General features: G+C 38.7%; 2 protein-coding genes across 4 annotated transcripts in view; both read left to right on the top strand.

Annotated features, from left to right (window-relative positions):
• JADE1 (jade family PHD finger 1) overlaps window positions 1-23512 on the top strand; it is a 288604-nt gene that overhangs the window by 168191 nt on the left and 96901 nt on the right. The gene's annotated exons all lie outside the window — the stretch shown is intronic.
• LOC102390035 (vesicle transport protein SFT2A-like) lies at window positions 11376-13697 on the top strand. The gene has a single exon (XM_044930430.2). The coding sequence runs from the start codon at window positions 11817-11819 to the stop codon at window positions 12291-12293; it is 477 nt and encodes a 158-aa protein (XP_044786365.2). The 5' UTR covers window positions 11376-11816; the 3' UTR covers window positions 12294-13697.

Raw genomic sequence — 23512 nt, forward strand, 5'->3', positions numbered from 1 at the left:
AATAGACCTTAAACTAAGGAAGATTACAAGAGATAAGGAAGGACACTACATAATGATCAAGGGATCAGTCCAAGAGGAAGCCATATAAAGCATCTGCCTGCAATGCGGGAGACCCAGGTTCGATCCCTGGGTCGGGAGGATCCTCTGGAGAAGGTAATGGCAACCCACTCCAGTATTCTTGCCTGGAAAATCCCATGGATGGAGCCTGGTAGGCTACAGTCCATGGGGTCGCAAAGAGTCGGACACAAATGAGCCACTTGACTTCACTTCATGTACCCAGCATAGGAGCAGCTCAGTACATGACAAACACTAACAGACATTAAAGGAGAAATTGACAGTAACACAATAATAGTAGGAGACTTTAATACCCCACTCACACTAATGGACAGATCATCAAAACAGAAAATTAATAAGGAAACAAATCTTAAATGATACATTAGATGAGATGGATTTCACTGATATCTTCAGGACATTCCATCCAAATGCAGAAGAATACACCTTCTTCTCATGTGCACGTGGAACATTCTCCAGGATAGACCACATCTTGGGTCACAAATCAAACCTCAGTAAATTTAAGAAAATTTAAATTGTATCAAGCATCTTCTCCAACCACCATGCTATAAGACTAGATATCAATTACAAGAAAAAAAACTGTAAGAAACACAAACACATGAAGATTAAACAACACGTTTCTAAATAACCAACAGGTTACTGAAGAAATCAAAAGGGAAATAAAAAAATTCTAGAAACAAATGACAATGAAAACATGACAACTCAAAATCTATGGGATGCAGCAAAAGCAGTCCTAAGAGGGAAGTTTAGAGCAATACAATCCTACCTCAAGAAACAAGAAAAACATCAAACAGACAACCTAACTTTACACCTAAAACAACTGGAAAAAGAAGAACAAAAAACCCCAAAATTAATAGAAGGAAAGAAATCATAAAGATCTGAGCAGAAATAAATGAAAAAGAAATGAAAGAAACAATAGTAAAGATGAATAAAACTAAAAGCTGGTTCTTTGAGAAGATAAACAAAATTGACAAACCTTTAGCCAGACTCATCAAGAAAAAAAGAGAAAAGAATCAAATCGACAAAATTAGAAATGAAAAAGGAGAGGTTACAAGAGACAATGAAGAAATACAAAGGAATATAAGAGACTATTATGAACAACTATATGGCAGTAAAATGGACAACCTGGAAAAAATGGACAGATTTGTAGAAAAGTTCAATCTTCCAAGACTGAACCAAGAGGAAATAGAAATTATGAACAACCCCATTACAAGCACTGCAATTGAAGCTGTGATCAAAAATCTCCCAAAAAACAAAAGCCCGGGACCCGATGGCTTCATAGGAGAATTCTATCAAACACTTAGAGAAGCACTAATGCCTATCCTTCTAAAACTCTTTCAAAAAATTGCAGAGGAAGAAATACTTCCAAACTCATTCTACGAGGCCACCATCACCCTGATACCAAAACCAGACAAAGACGACACAAAAAAAGAAAACTACAGGCCAATATCACTGATAAACATAGATGCAAAAATCCTCAACAAAATTTTAGCAAACAGAATTCAGCAACATATCAAAAAGCTCGTACACCATGATCAAGTTGGGTTTATTCCAGGAATGCAAGGCTTCTTCAATATATGCAGATATCAATATGATATACCATATTAACAAGTTGAAAGATAAAAACCATATGATCATCTCGATAGATGCAGATAAAGCCTTTGACAAAATTCAGCACTCATTTATGATTAAAACTCTTCCAAAAATGGGCATAGAAGGATCCTACCTCAACATGGTAAAGGCTATATATGATAAGCCTACGACAAATATTATTCTCAATGGTGACAAACTGAAAGCATTCCCCCTAAGATCAGGAACAAGACAAGAGTGTCCACCTTCACCACTATTATTCAACGTAGTTCTAGAAGTCCTAGCTCCAGAAATCAGAGAAGAAAAGGAAATTAAAGGAATCCAGATTGGAAAAGAAGAAGTAAAACTCTCACTGTTTGCAAATGACATGATACGGTACATAGGAAACCCTAAAGATACTATCAGAAAGTTACTAGAGCTGATCAGTGAATTTAGCAAAGTCTCAGAATACAAAATCAATACACAGAAATCACTTGTATTTCTATGTACAAACAATGACAAATCAGAAAGAGAAATTAAGGAATCAATCCCATATACCATTGCAACAAAAAGAATAAAATATCTAGGAATAAACTTACCTGAGGAGACAAAAGAACTGTACACAGAAAATTATAAGACACTGATGAAAGAAATCAAAGATGACGTAAATAGATGGAGAGATATTCCATGTTTCTGGGTAGGAAGAATCAATATTGTGAAAATGACTATACTACCAAATGCAATCTACAGATTTAATGTGATCCCTATCAAATTACCAATGGCATTTTTCACAGAACTAGCACAAAGTGAAAGTGAAAGTTGCTAAGTCGTGTCCAACTCTTTGTTACCCCATGGACTTTACAGTCATGGAATTCTCTAGGCCAAAATACTGGAGTGGGTTGCCATGCCCTTCTCCAGGGGATCTTCCCAACCCAGGGATCAAACCCAGGTCTCCTGCATTGCAGGCAGATTCTATACCAGCTGAGACACAGGGAAAGTCCTGAGGTAGCACAAAAAATTTCACAATTCATATGGAAACACAGAAGACCCCGAAAAGCCAAAGCAGTCTTGAGAAAGAAGAATGGAGCTGAAGGAATCAACCTTCTGACTTCAGATTACACTACAAATCTACAGTCATCAAGACAGTATGGTACTGGCACAAAAACAGAAGTATAGACCAATGGAGCAAGATAGAAAGCCAAGAAATAAACTCATGCATCTGTGGGTACCTTAGTTCTGACAAAAGAGGCAAGAATATACAATGGGGCAAAGACAGCTTCTTCAATAAATGGTGCTGGGAAAACTGGACAGCTGCATGTAAAAGAATGAAATTAGAGGTGTTCCTTATACTATACACAAAGATAAATTCAAAGTGGATTAAAGACCTAAATGTAAGACCAGAAACTATAAACCTCTTAGAGGAAAACATAGGCAGAACACTTGATGACATAAATCAAAGCAAGATCCTCTATGACCCATCTCCTAGAGTAATGGAAATAAAAGCAAAAGTAAACAAGTGGGACCTGATTAAACTTAAAAGCTTTTGCAGAGCAAAGGAAACTATAAGAAAGGTGAAAAGACAACCCTCAGAATGGGGGAAAATAATAGCAAATGAAACAACTGACAAAGGATTAATTTCCAAAATATACAAGCAGCTCATACAACTCCATGCCAGAAAAACAAACAACCCAATCAAAAAGTGGGAAAAAGACCTAAACAGACATTCCTCCAGAGAAGACATACAGATGGCTAACAAACACATGAAAAGATGCTCAATATTGCTCATTATTCAGTTCAGTCGCTCAGTCGTGTCCGACTCTTTGCGACCCCATGAATCGCAGCACGCCAGGCCTCCCTGTCCATCACCAACTCCTGGAGTTCACCCAGACTAACATCCATTGAGTCAGTGATGCCATCCAGCCATCTCATCCTCTGTCATCCCCTTCTCCTCCTGCCCCCAATCCCTCTCAGCATCAGAGTCTTTTCCAATGAGTCAACTCTTCACATGAAGTGGCCAAAGTACTGGAGTTTCAGCTTTAGCATCATTCCTTCCAAAGAAATCCCAGGGCTCATCTCCTTCAGAATGGAGTGGTTGGATCTCCTTGCAGTCCAAGGGACTCTCAAGAGTCTTCTCCAACACCACAGTTCAAAAGCATCAATTCTTCGGCGCTCAGCCTTCTTCACAGTCCAACTCTCACATCCATACATGACCACAGGAAAAACCATAGCCTTGACTAGACGGACCTTTATTGGCAAAGTAATGTCTCTGCTTTTGAATATGCTATCTAGGTTGGTCATAACTTTCCTTCCAAGAAGTAAGCGTCTTTTAGAGAAATGCAAATCAAAACCACAGTGAGATATCACTTCATACCAGTTAGAATGGCCATCATCAAAAAGTCTACAAACAATAAATGCTGGAGAGGGTGTGGAGAAAAGGGAACACTCTTGCACTGTTGGTGGGAATGTAAATTGATACAGCCACTATGGAAGATGGTATGGAGATTCCTTTAAAAACTAGGAATAAAAGCACCATATGACACAGCAATCCCACTCCTAGGCCTACACCCTGAGGAAACCAAAATTGAAAAAGACACACATATCCCATTGTTCACTGTAGCACTATTTACAATAGCTAGAACATGGAAGCAACCTAGATGTCCATCGAGAGATGGTACATATACACAATGGAATATTACTCAGCCATAAAAAGGAACACATTTGAGTCAGTTCTGATGAGGAGGATGAACCTAGAACCTATTATACAGAGTGAAGTGAGTCAGAAAGAGATAAATGTCATATTCTAATGCACATACATGGAATCTAGAAGAACGGTACTAGAAAAACTTATTTACAGGGCAGCAATGGAGAAACAGACATAGAGAACAGACTTATGGACATGGGAGAGGGGAGGAGAGAGAGAGATGTAAGGAAAGAGTAACATGGAAACTTACATTACCATATGTAAAATAGATAGCCAATGGGAATTTGCTGTATGGCTAAGGAAACTCAAACAGGGGCTCTGTATCAATCTAGAGGGTTGGGATGGGGAGTGAGATGGTAGGAAAGTTCAAAAGGGAGGGGATATATGTATACCTATGGCTGATTCTTGTTGAGGTTTGGCAGAAAACAACAAAATTCTGTAAAGCAATTATCCTTCAATAAAAAAAGAAAAAGGAAAAAAAAGAAGCTGTGGAATGAATTTTAGGTGAGAGACTGAGGGAATATTCAGTCAGTTGTCTAAATGTTTTCAAGGCTCATCTGAGTGGATGCAATATCCAATCTGTTTAAAATTAGCCTTTTTTTTTTTTTTTTTCTTCCTCATGTAGTTGCTTCTGGGGATCCCTGAGTCCCTTGAGAGCCCTCATGGGGCCAGAGGCTTAAAATTCTACTGACTATAGGGAGTTGAGGGAAAGAGAAGTTCTAACAGGGCTAGGTAGAGGAGTGAAGGAGGCATTGTTTGAAGGTGGATTTATCAAAAGATTCAAGGAATGAAGGGAAAGGAAAAGTGGTGAAAGGAAGAGAAGTGATGGAAAGGGAGAAGTCTTAGATGAGTCAGTTCAGAGAGATCCTTAGTTTCAAATTATCCTTCATAATATCATGCCAACACGAAAGGAAGTGGACAGTTAGTCCAGTAATGGTGGAGCATGTAGTTAGCAAGTAGTTTCAGTCAACTGAGAAGTTCTGTGGGGGGAAGCAGGAACCAAACAGAGAGAACAAAGAGGCTTCAGAAGGAGCTAGGAAACAAATTTCCAGCCCAGGAGTCAGAGAATAAATCACCATTTGAAACGAAGAGCCAGGAAGAACTTCTAGCCCAAGGGTCTGATGATGAATCTGATCACATCTAAGTTGTAGCACCATAAGTGTTAAAGAAAAAGTTGTTCCTACACCTGTTAAAACAGTAAGAAAGACTTTATTCAGGACTATTTTGATAGGTGATCAAGACTATGGCAGTAGGGGAGAGAGACTGGGCTCAACTCTAAATGCAGTAAGAATGAGTAGAGATTTATAGCCAAGGAGTGGGCGAGGGGTCGAGGGGATGAGTCCCTGGGCAGAAAATTAATGAGGAGGCATCAAGAGTAGGGGGGATTATTGTTAAATTGACTTAACAGATTTCTTGCTAAAGGCAGGCTATGGTGATCCGTTATCACGGGTGGGAGATTTCTCTCTACACTGACTTAACAGGATTCTTGATACATTTAAGCTGTACAGCAAAGTTGGGGGCCATAGTTGACAACGAGTCCAGAAGAGATTCCAAGGAGTCTAAAATGTAGTCAAGGAGCAAGTCTGTGCTGTTTTGTTACAGCAGCCCAAATGGATTAATCCAGGTGGGTCTAACCGACCTTGTTACTAAAGCACTTGACTTAAGCACAAATTCCAGTTCCCTGCCCCCACGCAGAATCCAGAAGCAGTCCCCCAAATCGCAGACTTCCAACTTTGAACACTGGAAGAGTCAGCCTCCCCCAGTCCCCTGAGAGTGAAAGCTCCTGCTGCTGTAATTATACTAAGATTCTTTGACTTCTGTTTCACCAGGTTTTATGTGTTTACCTTGTATCACACTTTCCTGCCTTCTAAACTTATCCTTCAACAGTTTTCTTCACTTTTGCGCTTGTAGAGCAGGACAAACTTGACAGGAGAGGTGAAATGGGAAACTTACTATTGAAAATAAAATCATTTCTTGATCTCTCCATTCTGTCTACATTTTAAGTATTTATAAAAACACATTATATCTTAGTCTCTGATTAAGTAAAACTGAGTAACAAATGGATTGGAAATCTTAATGTTTTCATTCTGAAAAATTACTGCTTTATGAAAACTTCATCTGTAGCAGACAGACAGTGGAGAGAGTGATTATTCATATTGCAGACTAATCTTCCCGTTTTCAGAATATTTTACAGAGAGCTACTCCTTGCCCCCAATTCATATCCCGACATTTCCTTTCTCTCTTCACTGCCAAATACTTTCCCATTTTTGCAGGTTTTATAATCTGTTAATACAAACATTTGAGATTTACAGTTTTTATGCCCAAGAATGACATTATGTCTGACATTTCATTTAGTTTTTAAGACTTCAAAGCCTTAATCTCAGAATAGCAAGCAGCTTCTTCTCGGAGGCTAACACCAACAGTTGGTAGTGGCTCTCTGAGTGACACTTTTGCATTTAGCAGAACAGAAAATCATAATGGGTTAGTGCTGTCTACCCTGAGAGTGGAATGGGGAGTGATGGCAGGGGGGTGCCACATATTTTTCTAGCCTTATTTAACCCAAAGGGAGGGTAAGGTGACTCTTTTCAAACACCATGGTGGAAACAGTCTGTGATAGGAACCAATAACAGAAGACAGTTTGGATTGAGAAGGCTTTTCAGTGCCTCTGAAATCTCGCTATCCCTACTCCTCAGCTTCTCACTATGTACCCTGGTGGTTTTGCCTTCTTCTGGCTGGTCACCTTTTGATGATGCTCCTCTTAGTATGTACAATCCATGATGGAATGGTTAATAGAACATCTTACATACGATGGAATACAAATGTGTCCAATGTGACACTTCTTAAATTGATCTTTTTAAGAACTGTGTTTACTTATTTTTGGCTGTGCTGGATCTTTGTTGCTGCACGTGGGCTTTCTCTAGTTGTGGTGAGCGGGGGCTGCTCTCTGGTTTCAGTGTGTGGTTTTACAGTGGAGCACAGGCTCTAGGGCTTGAAAGCATCAGTTGTTGTGGTACATGGGCTTAGTTGCCCTGTGGCATGTGGAGTCTTCCCGGACCAGCTAGCAAACCCATGTCCCCTGCATTGGCAGGCAGATTCTTAACCACTGGACCACCAGGGAAGTCTGAAATATGATGTTTTTATTGAGCCATTTTGATACAGTTAACCCAAATATGTCTTCAGGGTTATGTATTTCTCTCAAATTTTGCAGGGAAGGAGAAAGAATAAGCAGAAATCAAGACCAGAAGGTGGACTCAACACATGTGTTTGAACATCCTAAACTACTATAATCCTGCTCAGGCTAGTGGTGGGTGACATGGTTGAAGTGGAAGGAAATAGGGCAAGTCAGAAGACCACATTAACCGCAAGTTTCATGAAAAAACTGAGAGAGGATGGGTTTAACAGTTTGGGCAAAATGAAGCTTGTATTTCGTTTTGCTATACTATCTCTGATTACTGATACTAAGCTTCAGGATATATAAGATGAAGTCCACACCTCATGGCTCAAATGGTAAAGAATCTGCCTGCAGTGCAGGAGACCTGGGTTCAATCCCTGGGTTGGGAAGATCCCTGGAGAAGGAAATGACAACCCATTCCAGTATTCTTGCCTGGAGAATTCCATGGACAGAGGAGCCTGGTGGGCTACAAGTCCATGGGGCCACAAAGAGTCGAACAAGAATGAGAAACTCTTTCACTTTCTGTACCATATCAATCTTCTCTTTGCTTATCCTGTAGTTATGAATTTAACTTTTGAAAATGATGTTTATATGACATGAGTTTTCCTAAAATCTAGCATGAATTCTTTTGATTTGGAGGCCACACGAGTGCTTACAGTCTTTAGGTAACAGAGCTACAAAATACAGAGCCTGCGTTCTTCAGCAGGTTTCTGCCAAGTGTAAAGATTGAAGAGGGATGGAGGAAGAAGAGCTCTAGTTTGGCTTAAAGAGACCCCAGGAATAAAAACCTCGGTTAGATTCTTTGCAAGCTGCTTTTGAATTAAAGTTCAGATTTGAGAATTTAACTGGGTTAGAGTAACTCTAGAGGACCTCAGGGTTTCTGGGATATCTCAGAACCCCAGAAAGCTACTCATCTTCAGAAGACTCAAATCAGGATAAGCTTGGAAGTTGATCAACCAAATATGGAGAATCCTGCCTATAGAAATCAACCCTAAAATAGCTTTTCATTCTCAAGGCAACTTCAGTCTCCTCAAGGACTAATGTAGGAGCAAGTCAAGCAGTTATTAAATATCCAGTTTACTGTTTGAGCAACAGATCAGAGTGCATGTTAGTTTCATGAGCATAGGAAATCCTTTAGGTCATAGTTTGGATTTGTGATGTCTGTTCATTTTATGTTCTTTGAGTAGGAAAGACTGCAGAAGGAAACTCCTCAACGCAAATTACAATGGCTTCCAAGACAGCAATGATGCTTAAGAAATGTCATGTTGCTTGACACACGGGCTTTTTGAACCGTGCATCAGAGTATTTGTGTAAAATACTACTGTGAGAGTCCTTTCTGCAAAGCTGTCTATAAACATTTTCACTTGTAAATAATTACCATAGGATAAAAGGACCAACTAGAAAGCATGAGTTCTATGTCCTGAGTTCTTGTGCCCCATCTAAATTTGCTTTATAAAATCTCTCTGGAAAAATCAGGAATGTGAATTTAATGGCCTGGGTGGGTTTTTGCATTGTAAGTCTACAAAGCAGTATGTTGAGAAAGCTTAGTGCTTGGAATCACCCAATGTACTTTATACATTTATTTAGAGAAGAATAGTTTAGTTTTAATTATTTATGATAATAGCTCTCAATACACTAGTAAATGTCCTTGGGTGCATATTTTGTAAAAGTAATGAAGTCTTTGTAACGTGAGCTTTCTCTGCAGCTATAAGCTGCCTTCTCTTTGCTAGCAGACCAGGGCAGAAGAGTGTGTCTGTGTTTTTGCATAAGACTGTATATAAATTACCAGGCTGGAGGTTTAGCAAGATGCTACTGAACCTGATCAAGGATTTCTAAGAACTATTCCTGGGTATCCTTACTACCCCACCCCACAACCACCCTCCCTCTCAATCATAACATTAGCAACTTGATCAAAGAAAACATCATCATGAGGGGATGAGCTGCCTATCAGAACATTGTTGTTATGGTGTTTCAGTGTTTTTCTTGTTCTTCCTACAATCTTACGGTACTACAATAAAACACATAGAAAGGAGCAATGTAAGTCTACTATATTTCCTTCTGGCCTGAGTTATATATACCTGGTCTATGGATAAGTCTTATTATGTCAAAGAGCCTTCTTTCTTCTTTGGTTTCTTTCTTCTGCTTCTCTCTACCCAGCGCCTCTGCCTAGGATTAGCTTTTTTTACCCCCCTTCACTTGTGGGGAATTTATACACACCAAAACCATGGGAGTGTCCACAGAGCAGTCAGCAAGTATGTGTCATTCATTTAGCTAACAGTTCAAAGGGCTAAGAGCACCAAAGTTACAGGTTCTGTTTTATACCTTTTTAGTAGCCCCCCTAGTGCCTAGTTAGGGTTCCAACATACCTTGATGATGAGAATGATCTATACTTAGACTAGAGTCAGTGGGGCAAACCCCTAGCACATTTTGATTTAACTTTTACAGCTTTGCTATTTGCAGGTGACCTGAAAAGTGCTGGTGTATTGTTATCTGTAATCAGGAATCCCATTTCCTAGGGATTTTGTGAGAGTTAGATGAGATGATGCCTTTAAAGTACTTTGCAGAAAAGAATCGGTCAAGCTTGAAAGCTGGTGGGTGAGATTCACTTAGCTAGTAAACAATCTAGTTATGTCTTCATTACAGAATGTTGGAGATCTGGATACTCAAGAAGTCTCTAGACATAGCCATTAAAATTTTAGTACAAAAAAAAAATTTACTGTAAGAATATTATTCTGTTTAGCCCTACCATCAGTCCATAGGCTCCCAGACAGAGACTGATTATTAAGAAAGCTGTATGTCAATGCCTCATACTCAAATAAAATTGCACACAAATCATTGTCATTTGGACAGGAATACAGTTCTAGTAATATCAAAAGTATCCTGCAAATTAAATATGGCTTTTTTGTGACTGAAAGAGACTGACCAGTTCTGCTTAAAGTTCTGTCTTCAGGAAAAGAGCCTCCTGGACATCTGATTTGAAATAAATGAGTCACTAGTGAATTAGAAGCAATGGCAGAAACCAGATAACCTGGCCATGGGCAAGGGGCTGCCTCTTGAGAGGCAAATGTAGTACATGATCCATGAGGCAGTAATGTCAAACAAGACATGAGGGAAACATGGAGTGATCAGGCAACCTGGATGGGCACAAATGGGGAGTGATTTCTAAAACTAATGGCAATGCCACCTGCCCATCAAGGATGGCATGCTAGCTCATGGGTGCAGCAAAAAGGATGACAGATGCTTTAATGAATGCCTTTATTCACAAAGCTTTCTCTTTAAATGAAAGGGGTCTGCTGCAGTTATGTTATGTTGTGTTACAAACGACTCCAAAATTATTGGTTTAAACCACACCATTTTATTTATTTGCTTACAGTTTATGTTTGAATCCATTAATTCACAATGAGATTCTTCCCCTCCCCACCCACAAATACAGACTCTCAATTTTATTGATCACCTTTAAAGGAAGCTAGAACCAGCTAGCTAATTTAAAATGTGATTAATAGACAGAATTAAGAACTTATCCTATCTTTCCCATATTATCTGCATTTCAGTGTAACTCAGTATTTGATGGGGGAAATGTTTTTTCTACAAAAAAAAAATCCCAGCTAATAAAGAAGGAAAAAGAAAAATATATCATCATATGTATCCTCTAATTAACTGATTCTAGAGTAGTGACCCGGAGAAGGCAATGGCACCCCACTCCAGTACTCTTGCCTGGAAAATCCCATGGATGGAGGAGCCTGGTAGGCTACAGTCCATGGGGTTGCTAGGAGTCGGACAGGACTGAGCAACTTCACTTTCACTTTTCACTTTCATGCATTGGAGAAGGAAATGGCAACCCCCTCCAGTGTTCTTGCCTGGAGAATCCCAGGGACAGGGGAGCCTGTTGGGCTTCCGTCTATGGGGTCGCACAGAGTCGGACACGACTGAAGTGACTTAACAGCAGATTAGTGACCATCAGTATCTGGTAATGTCATAATTGAACATTATATGTCTCCTGATACACGTGTGCAGCTCCATCCATGAAGCTATCTTGCCAACAAACACCACACATAAATAAACAAAGGCCTGAATCTGCTCCAGACTTTAGATCTAACTATAATTTCACAGGAAACATAAGAGACAGTGGAATATATTTTCTTAAAAAACATTAAAGGATGCAGTCAGCAAAACATAGACTGTGGGAAACTTAGTAGGTAAAAAAAAAGTTTCTTCACTTAAAAAACAAATAATACAAGATTTCTCAGCGGGTGAGAAGGGCAGGCAGGGCAGCTGCCACTGCTGTGGCCCGAGAGCGGGGCCATGGAGAAGCTGCTGGGGGTCCTGAGTGTCCAGGACAACAAGGAGCAGGGCCTGACCATGCAGCTCCTTGATGCCTTATCCCTTAGTTTCAACACCAGGCTGAAGTGGTTTGCAATGTGCGTTGTCAGCGGCATCTTCTCCATCCTTGGAACTCAATTGCTGTGGCTCCCTGGAGGCATAAAGCTTTTTGAAGTGTTTTATACCTTTGGATATACTGCTGCCTTAGCCAGTACATGCTTTTTAATGGGACCCATGAAACAACTGAAGAAAATGTTTGAAACAATGAGATTGCTTCCAACAATTATTATACTTTTGTGTTTGGTGCTCACACCGTGCACTGCTTTTTGGTGGCATAAGAAGGGGCTGGCTATATTATTCTGCATATTGCAGTTCCTGTTGACGACCTGGTATAGTCTGCCATACATCCCATATGCAAGGGTTGTAGTAATTGAGTGCTGTTCTTCTCTCCTGAGCTGAAAGCTCTTTGGTAAGAGGGAAACTTTTTGAAAAGACCATTTGAAAGTTGGTGTTCTGGGTTTTTTTTTTGATGTTCTCTTTTTGGTGAAGTGTACTTTTCCTTACACAGTATTCACTCCAGAACAACTTCACTGACCATCTAAGACCATTTTGTATATTGATAAAAACTACATACTGATTAAACTGTTAAATGCTTGTGACAGTAAATTCATTATATGTCATTAATCTATTCATCCAGAGACAAGGAGATTTTAATCATTGCCAACTGTAAATGATTTTTAGCCAGTTTTAAAATCTTTTCTAAACAGCATTTGGGATGTGAATATTTAAGGATAAGCCTATGCTGCAAGATATATTCAGCCTTTTTGGTGGTTTTTAAGTGTCTACATTTTTAAAAAAACTTTTTAAAATAAAAACTTTAAATGTGAAAGTTTTTACTTTAAGCTAAAAATTGCTTTATTATATGTAATAAAAAATAATATATAAATCTTCATAATTTTGAAATAAACTCACACTTGGGAAGAACAAAGAGCAAATTACAAGATAAAAACAGAGAGAAAGAAGGGCAACAGAGAGAAAGGAGAGAGAGACTGAAACACTTACTGAAGAATTGCAGTGTATGGACCTTATTTAGATACTGACCCAAACAACCGCAAACTGCCAAAAAAAAAAGGAAAAAAGGAAGACAAATGAAGGCCATGGAGGAACTGTGAACACTGGATATTTGAGAATATAAAAGGATTATTTTTAATGTTTTTAGGTGTGGTACTACCATTGTGGTTATGTATATATTTTTAGAAGAGTCCCTATCTTTTAGAGATACATAGTAACATATGTGTAGGTATATTGATGTATTCTCTAGGATTTCTTCAAAATAATCAAAGGTGGAGCAAAATTGGCAGTTTATTTATACCTGATGAAGCTAGGCAATAGGTACATTGGGAAATTTATACCATTCACTCTATTTATATGTGTTTGAAAAATCCCATAGTATTTTTTTTTAATTAATGGAAATCACTAAAAGAAATGAAACATCATAACTTCCAAACCAGTATAGGGTGATGGGAGGACAAGAGGACCAGGAGAAAAAAAGCCCAGAAAACCTTACCCATCTAATAGAGGTAGGAAAGAAGGAAAGGAAAACAAAAACAGTTGCCCAAACAGTAGTCTCCCAGTAAATGAAAGTCCTCTAGCAAGCCTTACTTAGCCATGCTTAGACTCCAGAAATCTCACCTCCGAAGTGAAAGCGCTTTTTTGGAACTAGGACACTGGGTTCTAATCCTGATCCTCCCTGTTGTAGCCATGATGCTCTCTGGGCTAAACTGTGCGGAATCCTCAGGCTGTATAAGAACCCAGACATCCTTTGGGCATTGGCAGCTTTGGGACAGCTGCCTGGGACTAGAGATTCAATTTGTGCCACAAAGCTAGCAAAGCCAACTGGGTCGCCTGAGGAAGTAATCTGAGCTCTAACCTGGTGAGCTAACTTTCAGCCTGTTCCCTGCTGCTGTGGCTCTGCGACCTAACAGCCAGTCCCAAGACACTATTCCAAGAGCATCATCTCTTACAGACTTTTGAAATATGATTTGGCAAGATGCTGGTAAGGGTGATTTGCAGCCTATTTGAATGAAAATACACGTCAAAAGACGGGGCAATGGGGATGGAGGTGTGAATACTACAAAGACCACTGCTGGTCAGGCATGGGGATTTTGAAAAGGAAGAAAGCCTTTCTTCACTCAAATGTGAATTTAAACTCTTTTCTTCTTTCCAGGTTCATCCTTTCAGGTGTTCTCTATGTATTTTCCCATATGTTCTCTGATTTTTTTTTTCTTTTGGTTTCTCCTTTCAGAGTAGAATGGTGCTTATTGTCATCTCCTAAGCACTGCATGTATTCCCATATTTCTCCCTAGATATGCAGTTTTCATATGGCATTTCCATCTCCATTCCTGTTCCCATTTCCTTTTTGTCAAAACTTTTCTCTTTTTTAAAAAATAAAAAATTCTTTTCTTTTTCCTCTGAATCTCTGTACTTTATTCTTTCTGAAACTCTATGGCTTATTCTGTTCTTGCTCTTGTCCCCTCTGGTGCATAAGACATCCATGAAAAGATTAAGTAGCGAAAAGCTCTCTGAGTAAGGTCAGGATGTGTTGTGATGTGGAAAAGCTTCTGTAGTTACTGTGCTTTATTGGTTGAGGTTGTTGTCCTTTTTATCCCCCTGGGCATTCACTAGGTATAATGTCTGGATTCTGTCTTCATTTAGCTCATAAACTCTCTTAGGGCTCTAAAAGTCAGATTGCCTTTTCCTTTGTATTTCACTTCTCAATTTGATTATCACCCTACGTGGCATCTGGTTCATGATGAGAAGAAAAGATTCAGAGAAAGAAACCAAATGAGAGAAAAAAAAAAAAAGACCTATGTTACCTTAGCAAAATTGACCTTGAACATTGATGAAGTCATAGCTAACTCTTTCTATAGGAAATTGAGGTACAGCAGCATAGGCACTGAATAATACAGTATACTTTGATGATGATGGGGGATCTAGAGCTATTTTAAAAAGGGGAAACTGTATGAAAGAAAGTAAAGAAAAAGAAATTGTAAAAAAAAAAAAAAAAAAAAAGAGGTAAAAGAACTCCCAGGTAATCAACCCACAAATTACTTATTTTGGCAGAAATAATAAACTTACTACATCAACACAGTTCTAATACTTTATGTATATTTACTGATAATCTTCTTCCCAAACCACTATTAGCCCAACTCTGCAGATGAGACAACTGAGACCCAGAGAGGATAAGTATCTTATCACGGTTACACAGCTGTTAAGTAGTAACTCTGGGATTTGATCCCAAGCAGCCTGGTTACACTGTCCATGTAATTAACTGCAGTAGCATTTTGATTTTTTAATAGAATTTGTACTTGACTTCATTTATAAAGATTTAAATGAAGTGTATTTCTCTAATGTCTCAGTAGAAAATGAATCTCAGGGTATGGGCAACCTAAAAATTTTGTGTGGACCTGATCATATTCCAGATCTTTGCTCATATTCATGATTCCAAACAAGTTATAATGAAGAGTGCTTAAAAATCCAGCACAAAATTTTCAGTGGTAGCAAACAATTGTTAAATGATAGTTATCAGAGAAAAACATTTTGTGTGAAAAATTCTAAGTAAAACCATAACACAGAGCATAACTCAGAATTTCAAAAAAGCAAGAAGATAATCTGTTAAGATTAAAATCTAAAGGATCAGAATGTATATACTTGATGAATGTATGTGATTTTCAAAATCAATATGCAAATTTTAATTTAGGGGAATTTTAACACAGATACATACAGCTATGACATGGATGTGGTATTTATAAATATATCATAGGTAAATTGTCAAGGTAATGTAAATCTACCACCATTGCTGGTGGTAGAAAAGATGATCAGTGGCTCTGTCGTGTCTGACTCTTTGAGACCCCGTGGACGGCAGCATACCAGGCTTCCCTGTCCTTCACAGTCTCCCAGAGTTGGCTCAAGCTCATGTTCATTGAATTGGTGATGTCATCCAACCATTTTATCCTCTGTTGTCCCCTTCTCCTCCTGCCTTCAATCTTTTCCAGCATCAGGGTGTGTTCCAATGAGTTGGCTCTTTGCATCTGATGGCCAAAGTGTTGGAGCCTCAGCATCAGTCCTTCCAATAAATATCCAGTGTTGATTTCCTTTAGGATTGATTGGTTTGATCTCCTTGTTGTCCAAGGGACTGTCAAGATTCTTCTCCAACACCACAGTTCAAAAGCGTCAATTCTTTGGCACTCAGCCTTCTTTATGGTCCAAATCTCATATATGTACATGACTACTGGAAAACCATAGCTTTGACTTTATGGACCATTGTTGGCAAAGTGATGTCTCAGCTTTTTAATAATGCTGTGTAGGTTTTTAATAGCTTTTCTTCCAAGGACCAAGTGACTTTTAATTTCATGGCTGCAGTCATTATCCATAGTCATTCTGGAGCCCCCCAAAATAAAGTCTGTTTCAATTTCCATTATTTCTGCATCTCTTTGCCATGAAGGAAAGGAACTAGATGCCATGATCTTCGTTTTTTTGAATGTTGAGTTTTAAGCTAGCATTTTCACTCTTCTCCTTCACGTTCATCAAGAGGCTCTTTAGTTCTTCACTTTCTGCCATAAGGGTGGTGTCATTGCATATCTGAGGTTATTGATATTTCTCCTGGCAATCTTGATTCCAGCTTAAACTTCATCCAGCCCAGCATTTCACATGATGTACTCTGCATATAAGTTAAATAAGCAGAGTGACAATATACAGCCTTGATGCACTCCTTTCCCAATTTGGAACCAGTCTGTTGTTCCATGTCCGATTCTAACTTTTGCTTCTTGACCTGTATACAGGTTTCTCAGGAGGCAGGTAAGGTGGTCTGGTATTCCCATCTCTTGAAGAATTTTCCACGGTTTGTTGTGATCCACACAGTCAAAGGCTTTAGTGTAGTCAGTGTTGCAGAAGTAGATATTTTTCTGGAATTCTCTTGCTTTTTCTATGATCCAATAAATGTTGGCAATTTTACCTCTGGTTCCTCTGCCTTTTCTAAATCCAGCTTGTACATCTGGAAGTTCTCAGTTCATGTACTGTTGAAGCCTAGCTTGGAGAATTTTGAGCATTACTTTCCTAGCGTGTGAGATGAGTCCAATTGTGTGGTAGTTTGAATATTCTTTGGCATTGCCTTTCTTTGGGATTGGAATGAAAAGTGACCTTTTCCAGTCCTGTGGTCACTGCTGAGTTTTCCAAATTTGCTGACATATTTAGTACTGTACTTTCACAGCATCATCTTTTAGGATTTGAAATAGCTCAACTGGAATTCCATCACTTCCACTAGCTTGTTTGTAGTAATTCTTCCTAAGGCTTACTTGACTTCATGCTTCAGGATATCTGGCTCTAGGTGAGTGATCACACCATTGTAGTTATCTGGGTTATTAAGACCTCTTTTGTACAGTTCTTCTGTGTATTCTTGCTACCTCTTCTTAATATCTTCTACTTCTGTTGGGTTCATATAATTTCTGTCCTTTATTGTGCCTTTGTTTATCCTTGCGTGAAATGTTCCCTTGGTATCTCTACTTTTAATGAAGTGCTCTCTAGTCTTTCCCATTCTATTGTTATCCTCTGTTTCTTTGCATTGTTCACTTAAGAAGGCTTTCTTATCTCTCCTTGCTATTCTTCAGAACTGCACTCAAATGGGTATATCTTTCCTTTTCTGCTTTGCCTGTCATTTCTCTTCTTTTCTGTTTGTAAGGCATCCTCCGGCAACTGTTTTGCCTTTTTACCTTTCTTTTTCTTGGGGATGGTTTTGATCACCACCTCCTGTATAATGTTACAAACCTCTGTCCATAGTTCTTCTGGCACTCTGTCTATCAAATCTAATCCCTTGAATCTATTTGTCATTTCTACTATATAATCATAAGGGATTTGATTTAGGTCATACCTGAATGATCTAGTGGTTTTCCCTACTTTCTTCAATTTAAGTCTGAATTTGGCAATAAGGAGTTCATGATGTGAGCCACAGTCAGCTTCTGGTCTTGTTTTTGCTGACTGTATAGAGCTTTACCATCTTCAGCTGCAAAGAATATAAGCAATCTGATTTTGGTATTAACCATCTGGTGATGTCCATGTGTAGAGTTGTCTCTTATATTGTTGGATAGGGTGTTTGCTATGACCAGTGTGTTCTCTTGGCCAAACTCTCTTTGGCTTTGCCCTGCTTATTTTGTACTCCAAGGCCAAGCTTGCCTGTTATTTCAAGTATCTCTTGACTTTCTGCTTTTGCATTTCAGTCCCCTCTGATGAAAACGACATCTTTTTTTGGTGTTAGTTCTAGAAGGCTTCATATGTCTTGATAGAACCATTCAACTTAAGCTTCTCTGGCATTAGTAGTTGGAGCATAGACTTGAATTACTGTGATATTAAATGGTTTGCCTTGGAAATAAACTGAGATCATTCTGTCATTTTTGAGATTGCACCTAAGTACTACATTTCGGCCTCCTTTGTTGACTGTGATGGCTACTCCATTTCTTCTAAGGAATTCTTGCCCATGTGCATGCTAGGGTGTTCGCATGGTAAGTCACTTAAGCCGTGTCTGAGTCTTTGCCACCCCATGGACTGTAGCCTGCCAAGCTCCTCTGTCCACAGGATTCTCCAGGCAAGAATTCTGGACTGGGTTGCCATGCCCTCCTACAGGGCATCTTCCCAACCCAGGGATTGAACTGGGGTGTCTTAAGTCTCCTGCATTGGCAGATGGGTTCTTTACCACTAGAGCTCCCTGGGGATATAATGGTCATCTGAATTAAATTCTCCCATTTCCGTCCATTTTGGTTCACTGATTCCTAAGATGTCGATATTCATTCTTGGCCATCTCCTGTTTGACCACTTCTAATTTACCTTGATTCATGGACCTAACATTCCAGGTTCTATGCAATATTGTTCTTTACAGCATCAAACTTTACTTTTACCACCAGACACATCCACAACTGAGTGTTGTTTCTGCTTTGGCTAAGCTTCTTCATTCCTTCTGGAGCTGTTTCTCCACGTCTTCTCTGGTTGCATATTGGACACCTATGACCTGGGGGCTTCATCTTTTTGCCTTTTCATACTGTTCATGGGTTTCTCAAGGCAAGAATGCTGAAGTGGTTTGCCATTCCCTTCTCCAGTGGTAGAAAGGATAAAACTATATAAATCAATTTAGGAATAATCTGTCACTCAGAGAAAGAATTACCTGCAAAATACAATATTTGGACTATGAGCTGGAAGAAGGCTGTTGAGCCTGACTGTTAGCTCTTGCTCCTGTGAGGCTGTAGAAATCTGTGTCTCTCGTGTTGTTTACAGTGCGCTATCTGTAACCTTTTAATGGTTGTCAGTGAACTTGCTGGGATAGCTGAGTAATTTTCGGTTCTTATACTGTACAGATCAATACTCCATCATTAAACTTAGGATGTAGATTTCAACTGACTGAGAGGAGAAAGAAACTGACCAAGTTTTTTTTCCAACATCCTAGTGGCAGGTGGTATAGGAGAGTAAACTGAAATTGTAGCTTGTGGGTAAATATCTTTCAGGCTCTAAAATTCTAAAGATCACCAGGACATCAAGGATGACTTAGACCCACCTCTTCAATATCTTGTTCCTCATTCTGTTCTGTTCATATTGGTGGATATTCTGTGTGGCTTATAGGCGTTGTTAACACACTTGGAACTTCTATCATGGTCTCTTCCTTTTTTTCTTACTAATGTAAGCTTGAACTAGTGGTTGAATTAGTGGAACAAAATTCTTTTGATGTATGTGTACAAATGTGTATGCATGCATGCCTGCTGTTCCTATTCCATATTATAAATAATCGTAGAAAAGTTTTTTTCTGACCCATCAACTTTTTAACTTGAAAAATTTTAAATAGATAATTTGCATAGTTCAATTAAAAAGTATATAAAAGAGTACACAGTAAGAAGTCTTTCTCCCTTCTCTGTTCTCATTCCAGCCAATCCATTTCCACTCCTGCAAACAACCAATGCTATTCGATTTTTGGTATCTTTCCAGAGATATTTTATGTATATATAAGAAAAATAATATAAATAGACATTTTTTCTTCTCTTTTTCATACAAATGGCTATCTGGTTTACACACTATTTAGCTTACTTTTTTCAGGCAACAATAAATCTTGCTGTCTTCTGATACTTTCTCTGCCCTGGCTCTCTCTCCTGCCTTTGCCCACTCTTCTATTTGTCACCCCTAATATGCATTCACTCTCCATTTGTGTGCTAGAAACATATTAGTCCGTTCACTGATTAGTTGACTTCTTATGCTAAAGATTCTTGTGACTTTTTGTGCTAAAGATTGGACATTTATGCACTCAGTGTTGTCTGCTTAAATGTAATCCCCCAAAGGATGTAGTCTTTTTTGGTGTAGACTAGAATAATTACGAGTTGAATAAATATCTTCTCCTAACTTTGACTTCTGATTTTTTGCCATCCACTTAGTGTTTTACAACCAGATCTACAGTGCTTTTACTACAGTGCTAGCTTGTTAATGGTGGAGAAGGCAATGGCACCCCACTCCAGTCCTCTTGCCTGGAAAATCCCACGGGCAGAGGAGCCTGGTGGGCTGCAGTCCATGGGGTCGCTAAGAGTCAGACACGACTGAGCGACTTCACTTTCACTTTTCATTTTCATGCATTGGAGAAGGAAATAGCAACCCACTCCAGTGTTCTTGCCTGGAGAATCCCAGGGACAGTGAAGCCTGGTGGGCTGCCGTCTATGGGGTCGCACAGAGTCGGACACGACTGAAGTGACTTAGCAGCAGCTTGTTAATAGGCAACATGGATTGGCCAGATTTTGATAGAAGTTATATAGAATCATTCTTTGTATGATAGGAAAATAGATATGAAATAATTATAAACCTTTCAGTTCTTTTAAATTGTATCTATAAATTTCAAATTTGATCTATATTATAACCTTAAACTACTAAATATTTAAAAAGGACTTGAAATATTTTTGATAACCATACCTAAAACTTACATGAAAATGACATGTGAATAGCTAACTTTTAAAAACAAGAGTATAAAAACGAGTAAAAATATATTAAATTATACTAAAAAAGTAATAAAAACAGGGTGGCATTGGCATAAGAACAAATTAATGAATAGAATAGACAAAGATAACTAATGTACCTATAATTATTATTAATTTTGTGGTACCACAAAAATGATAAAGAGAAGATAACTTAGTAGATAGTTTTGGGAAAACTTACTCATCATATGAGAAAAAAAAAAATGTAACTGGATACCTGCCTAAAACCCCACATAGATTAAAGGCCTAAACATGAAAGTTGAAATTATAAAATTAATAAAAAAAAATATAGAAAACTATCTGTGACCTAGGGGGAGGAAAGAATTTGTTTTTCATTTTTTCATGCTGAAAATGTTCAAATATGTCAGAAGTACGACGAATAGAACAATGAACTTTCATACAGCTATCACCCAGATTTTAAAATTAGTAAGATTTTGTCATGTTTGCTTCTTCTATCCTTTTTTCATTAAAATTTTTACTTTGTCAAAGTATCTTAAAACAAATTCAAGATTTCATATACTTTCATCCAATATAGTCCACAGTGTAATTTTGAAAATATGGGCACATTTTCTATATGTATCTGCAATGCTATCTTTGTACCTATAAAAGATAATAATTTTTTTGGTCATACCATGCAGCTTGTGGGATCTTTATTCCCTGACCAAGAACTGAACTCTGTTCCTGGCAGTAAAAGCACCAAGTCCTAACCACTGGACAGCCAGGGAATTCCCAAGATAACAACAATCATGTAAGAGCTTTTTAAAAAATCAAACTTGTATACATCAATTACGTTAGAATAGTTTCCTTGGGTGGGAGAGAGAAGGAAAAATGGGAATGAAGCATGGAAACAAAAAAGAATAAATAAGTAGAACAAGAGAGAAAAAGCACCTGTGTCAGTGACGATAACATACCATGAACTGAGGGATAAACCTCACCCCCTTTCTATGCACAGGCAGGGGCAGGGATGGGAGGTGAAGAGTAGGAACAATTTATATCTGGATGAAAATAGGCACTTTCCTCACAAGATTTGAGAAGCTAGACACAAATATCTGAACAAGTCTCTCTCCCATTGCGTGAATCTCAATATAAGAGACTGACCATAAAAGATTCTTTCTTAGACTGCAAGGGGGGCCATGAAGTGCTCAAAAAACAAACCAAAACACAGGGAGAATGTCACCAGTAGCCAAAGTTGGAACAATTCAAGCAACTTAATAATAAGGTACTGTAGTAATGAACTATAAGCCAAAATACATATCCACGAGTTCTTGCTAATATAAATAAATTATTGAATAAATTAATAAATGGGGAAGAAGAGACATATCTCTTATGCAGAAGAATTCCAAATAATTGATGCAGATGTTCCACACACAATAAGGAGGAACATAACTCTACATTCCATAAATGTGGGCTTCACATAGTGACTTCTTTCCAAAGAGGACAGTACAGGGAAGGGGAGAAAGGACAAAAGAGTACTTTTACAGTGGAGGAACCTGACAGATGCCATCTCAGCCAGGTAATCCAGGGCCATGTCAAGAGTCGTAAATCTGGTTGACAGTATGTACTCTGGATATGATGTGATGAGAACATCACTATACCCCAGTGAACTTCTTCCCAACACTCCATAATCCCAGGCTAATCATGAGAAAGACATCAGACAAATTCCAGTAGAAGAGCATGCTACAATATACCTGATCAGTACTCCTCAAAACTGTTAAGGTCATCGAAAACAAAGACAATCAGAGGAACTCTTAACATCCCAGAAGAGCCTAAGGAGACATGACAGATAATATAATGAAGTATCCTGGAACCACAAAAAGGCCATTAGGTAAAAACTGCTGCTAAGTCGCTTCAGTCATGTCTGACTCTGTGCGACCCCATAGACGGCAGCCCACCAGGCTCCCCCATCCCTGGGATTCTCCAGGCAAGAACACTGGAGTGGGTTGCCATTTCCTTCTCCAATGCATGAAAGTGAAAAGTGAAAGTGAAATTGCTCAGTCGTGTCCAGCTCTTAACGACCCCATGGACTACAGCCCACCAGGCTCCTCCGCCCATAGGATTTTCCAGGCGAGAATACTGGAGCGGGGTGCCATTGCCTTCTCCAAGGTAAAAACTAAGGATATCTAAATAGAATGGGCTTCAGATATTAATAATGTATCAATATTGGTTCATTAATTATAATATTATTGTACTAATATGTCAAAAATAGGGGCAACTTGGGGGTTAGGTGGAGTTGGCATGTATTATGGAAACCCTCCATCTCCATTCTTTCTATAAATCTAAAACTGTTCTTTGAAAGTGTGTCATGAGGCATTCCCTGGAGGTCCAGTGGTTGAAACCGTGTGCTTCCAATGCAGCTGATGCAGGTTCGATCCCTGACATGACCAAAGAAAAAAAAGGAAGTATCCTGAAGTCGGTGGTTAATGGAATTCAAGGCAAAAATGTTCTTTCCTCCCTTCCAGTTGGGAAGGGTTTTTTATTTGTTTTGTTTTATTATTACTTTTTTTTTTGTTTTTGCTAAACACAGGAGATCTCTGCAGAGACACACAGGAAGTGTTTTTCTTCTCCCACTTTTGGGATTATGAGTGAGTTTGCCAAAGCTGAAGACTTCAGAACCCTTCAGTAGATAAT

This window comes from Bubalus bubalis, chromosome 17, assembly GCF_019923935.1.
Source record: "Bubalus bubalis isolate 160015118507 breed Murrah chromosome 17, NDDB_SH_1, whole genome shotgun sequence".
Classification (NCBI taxonomy): domain Eukaryota; kingdom Metazoa; phylum Chordata; class Mammalia; order Artiodactyla; family Bovidae; genus Bubalus; species Bubalus bubalis.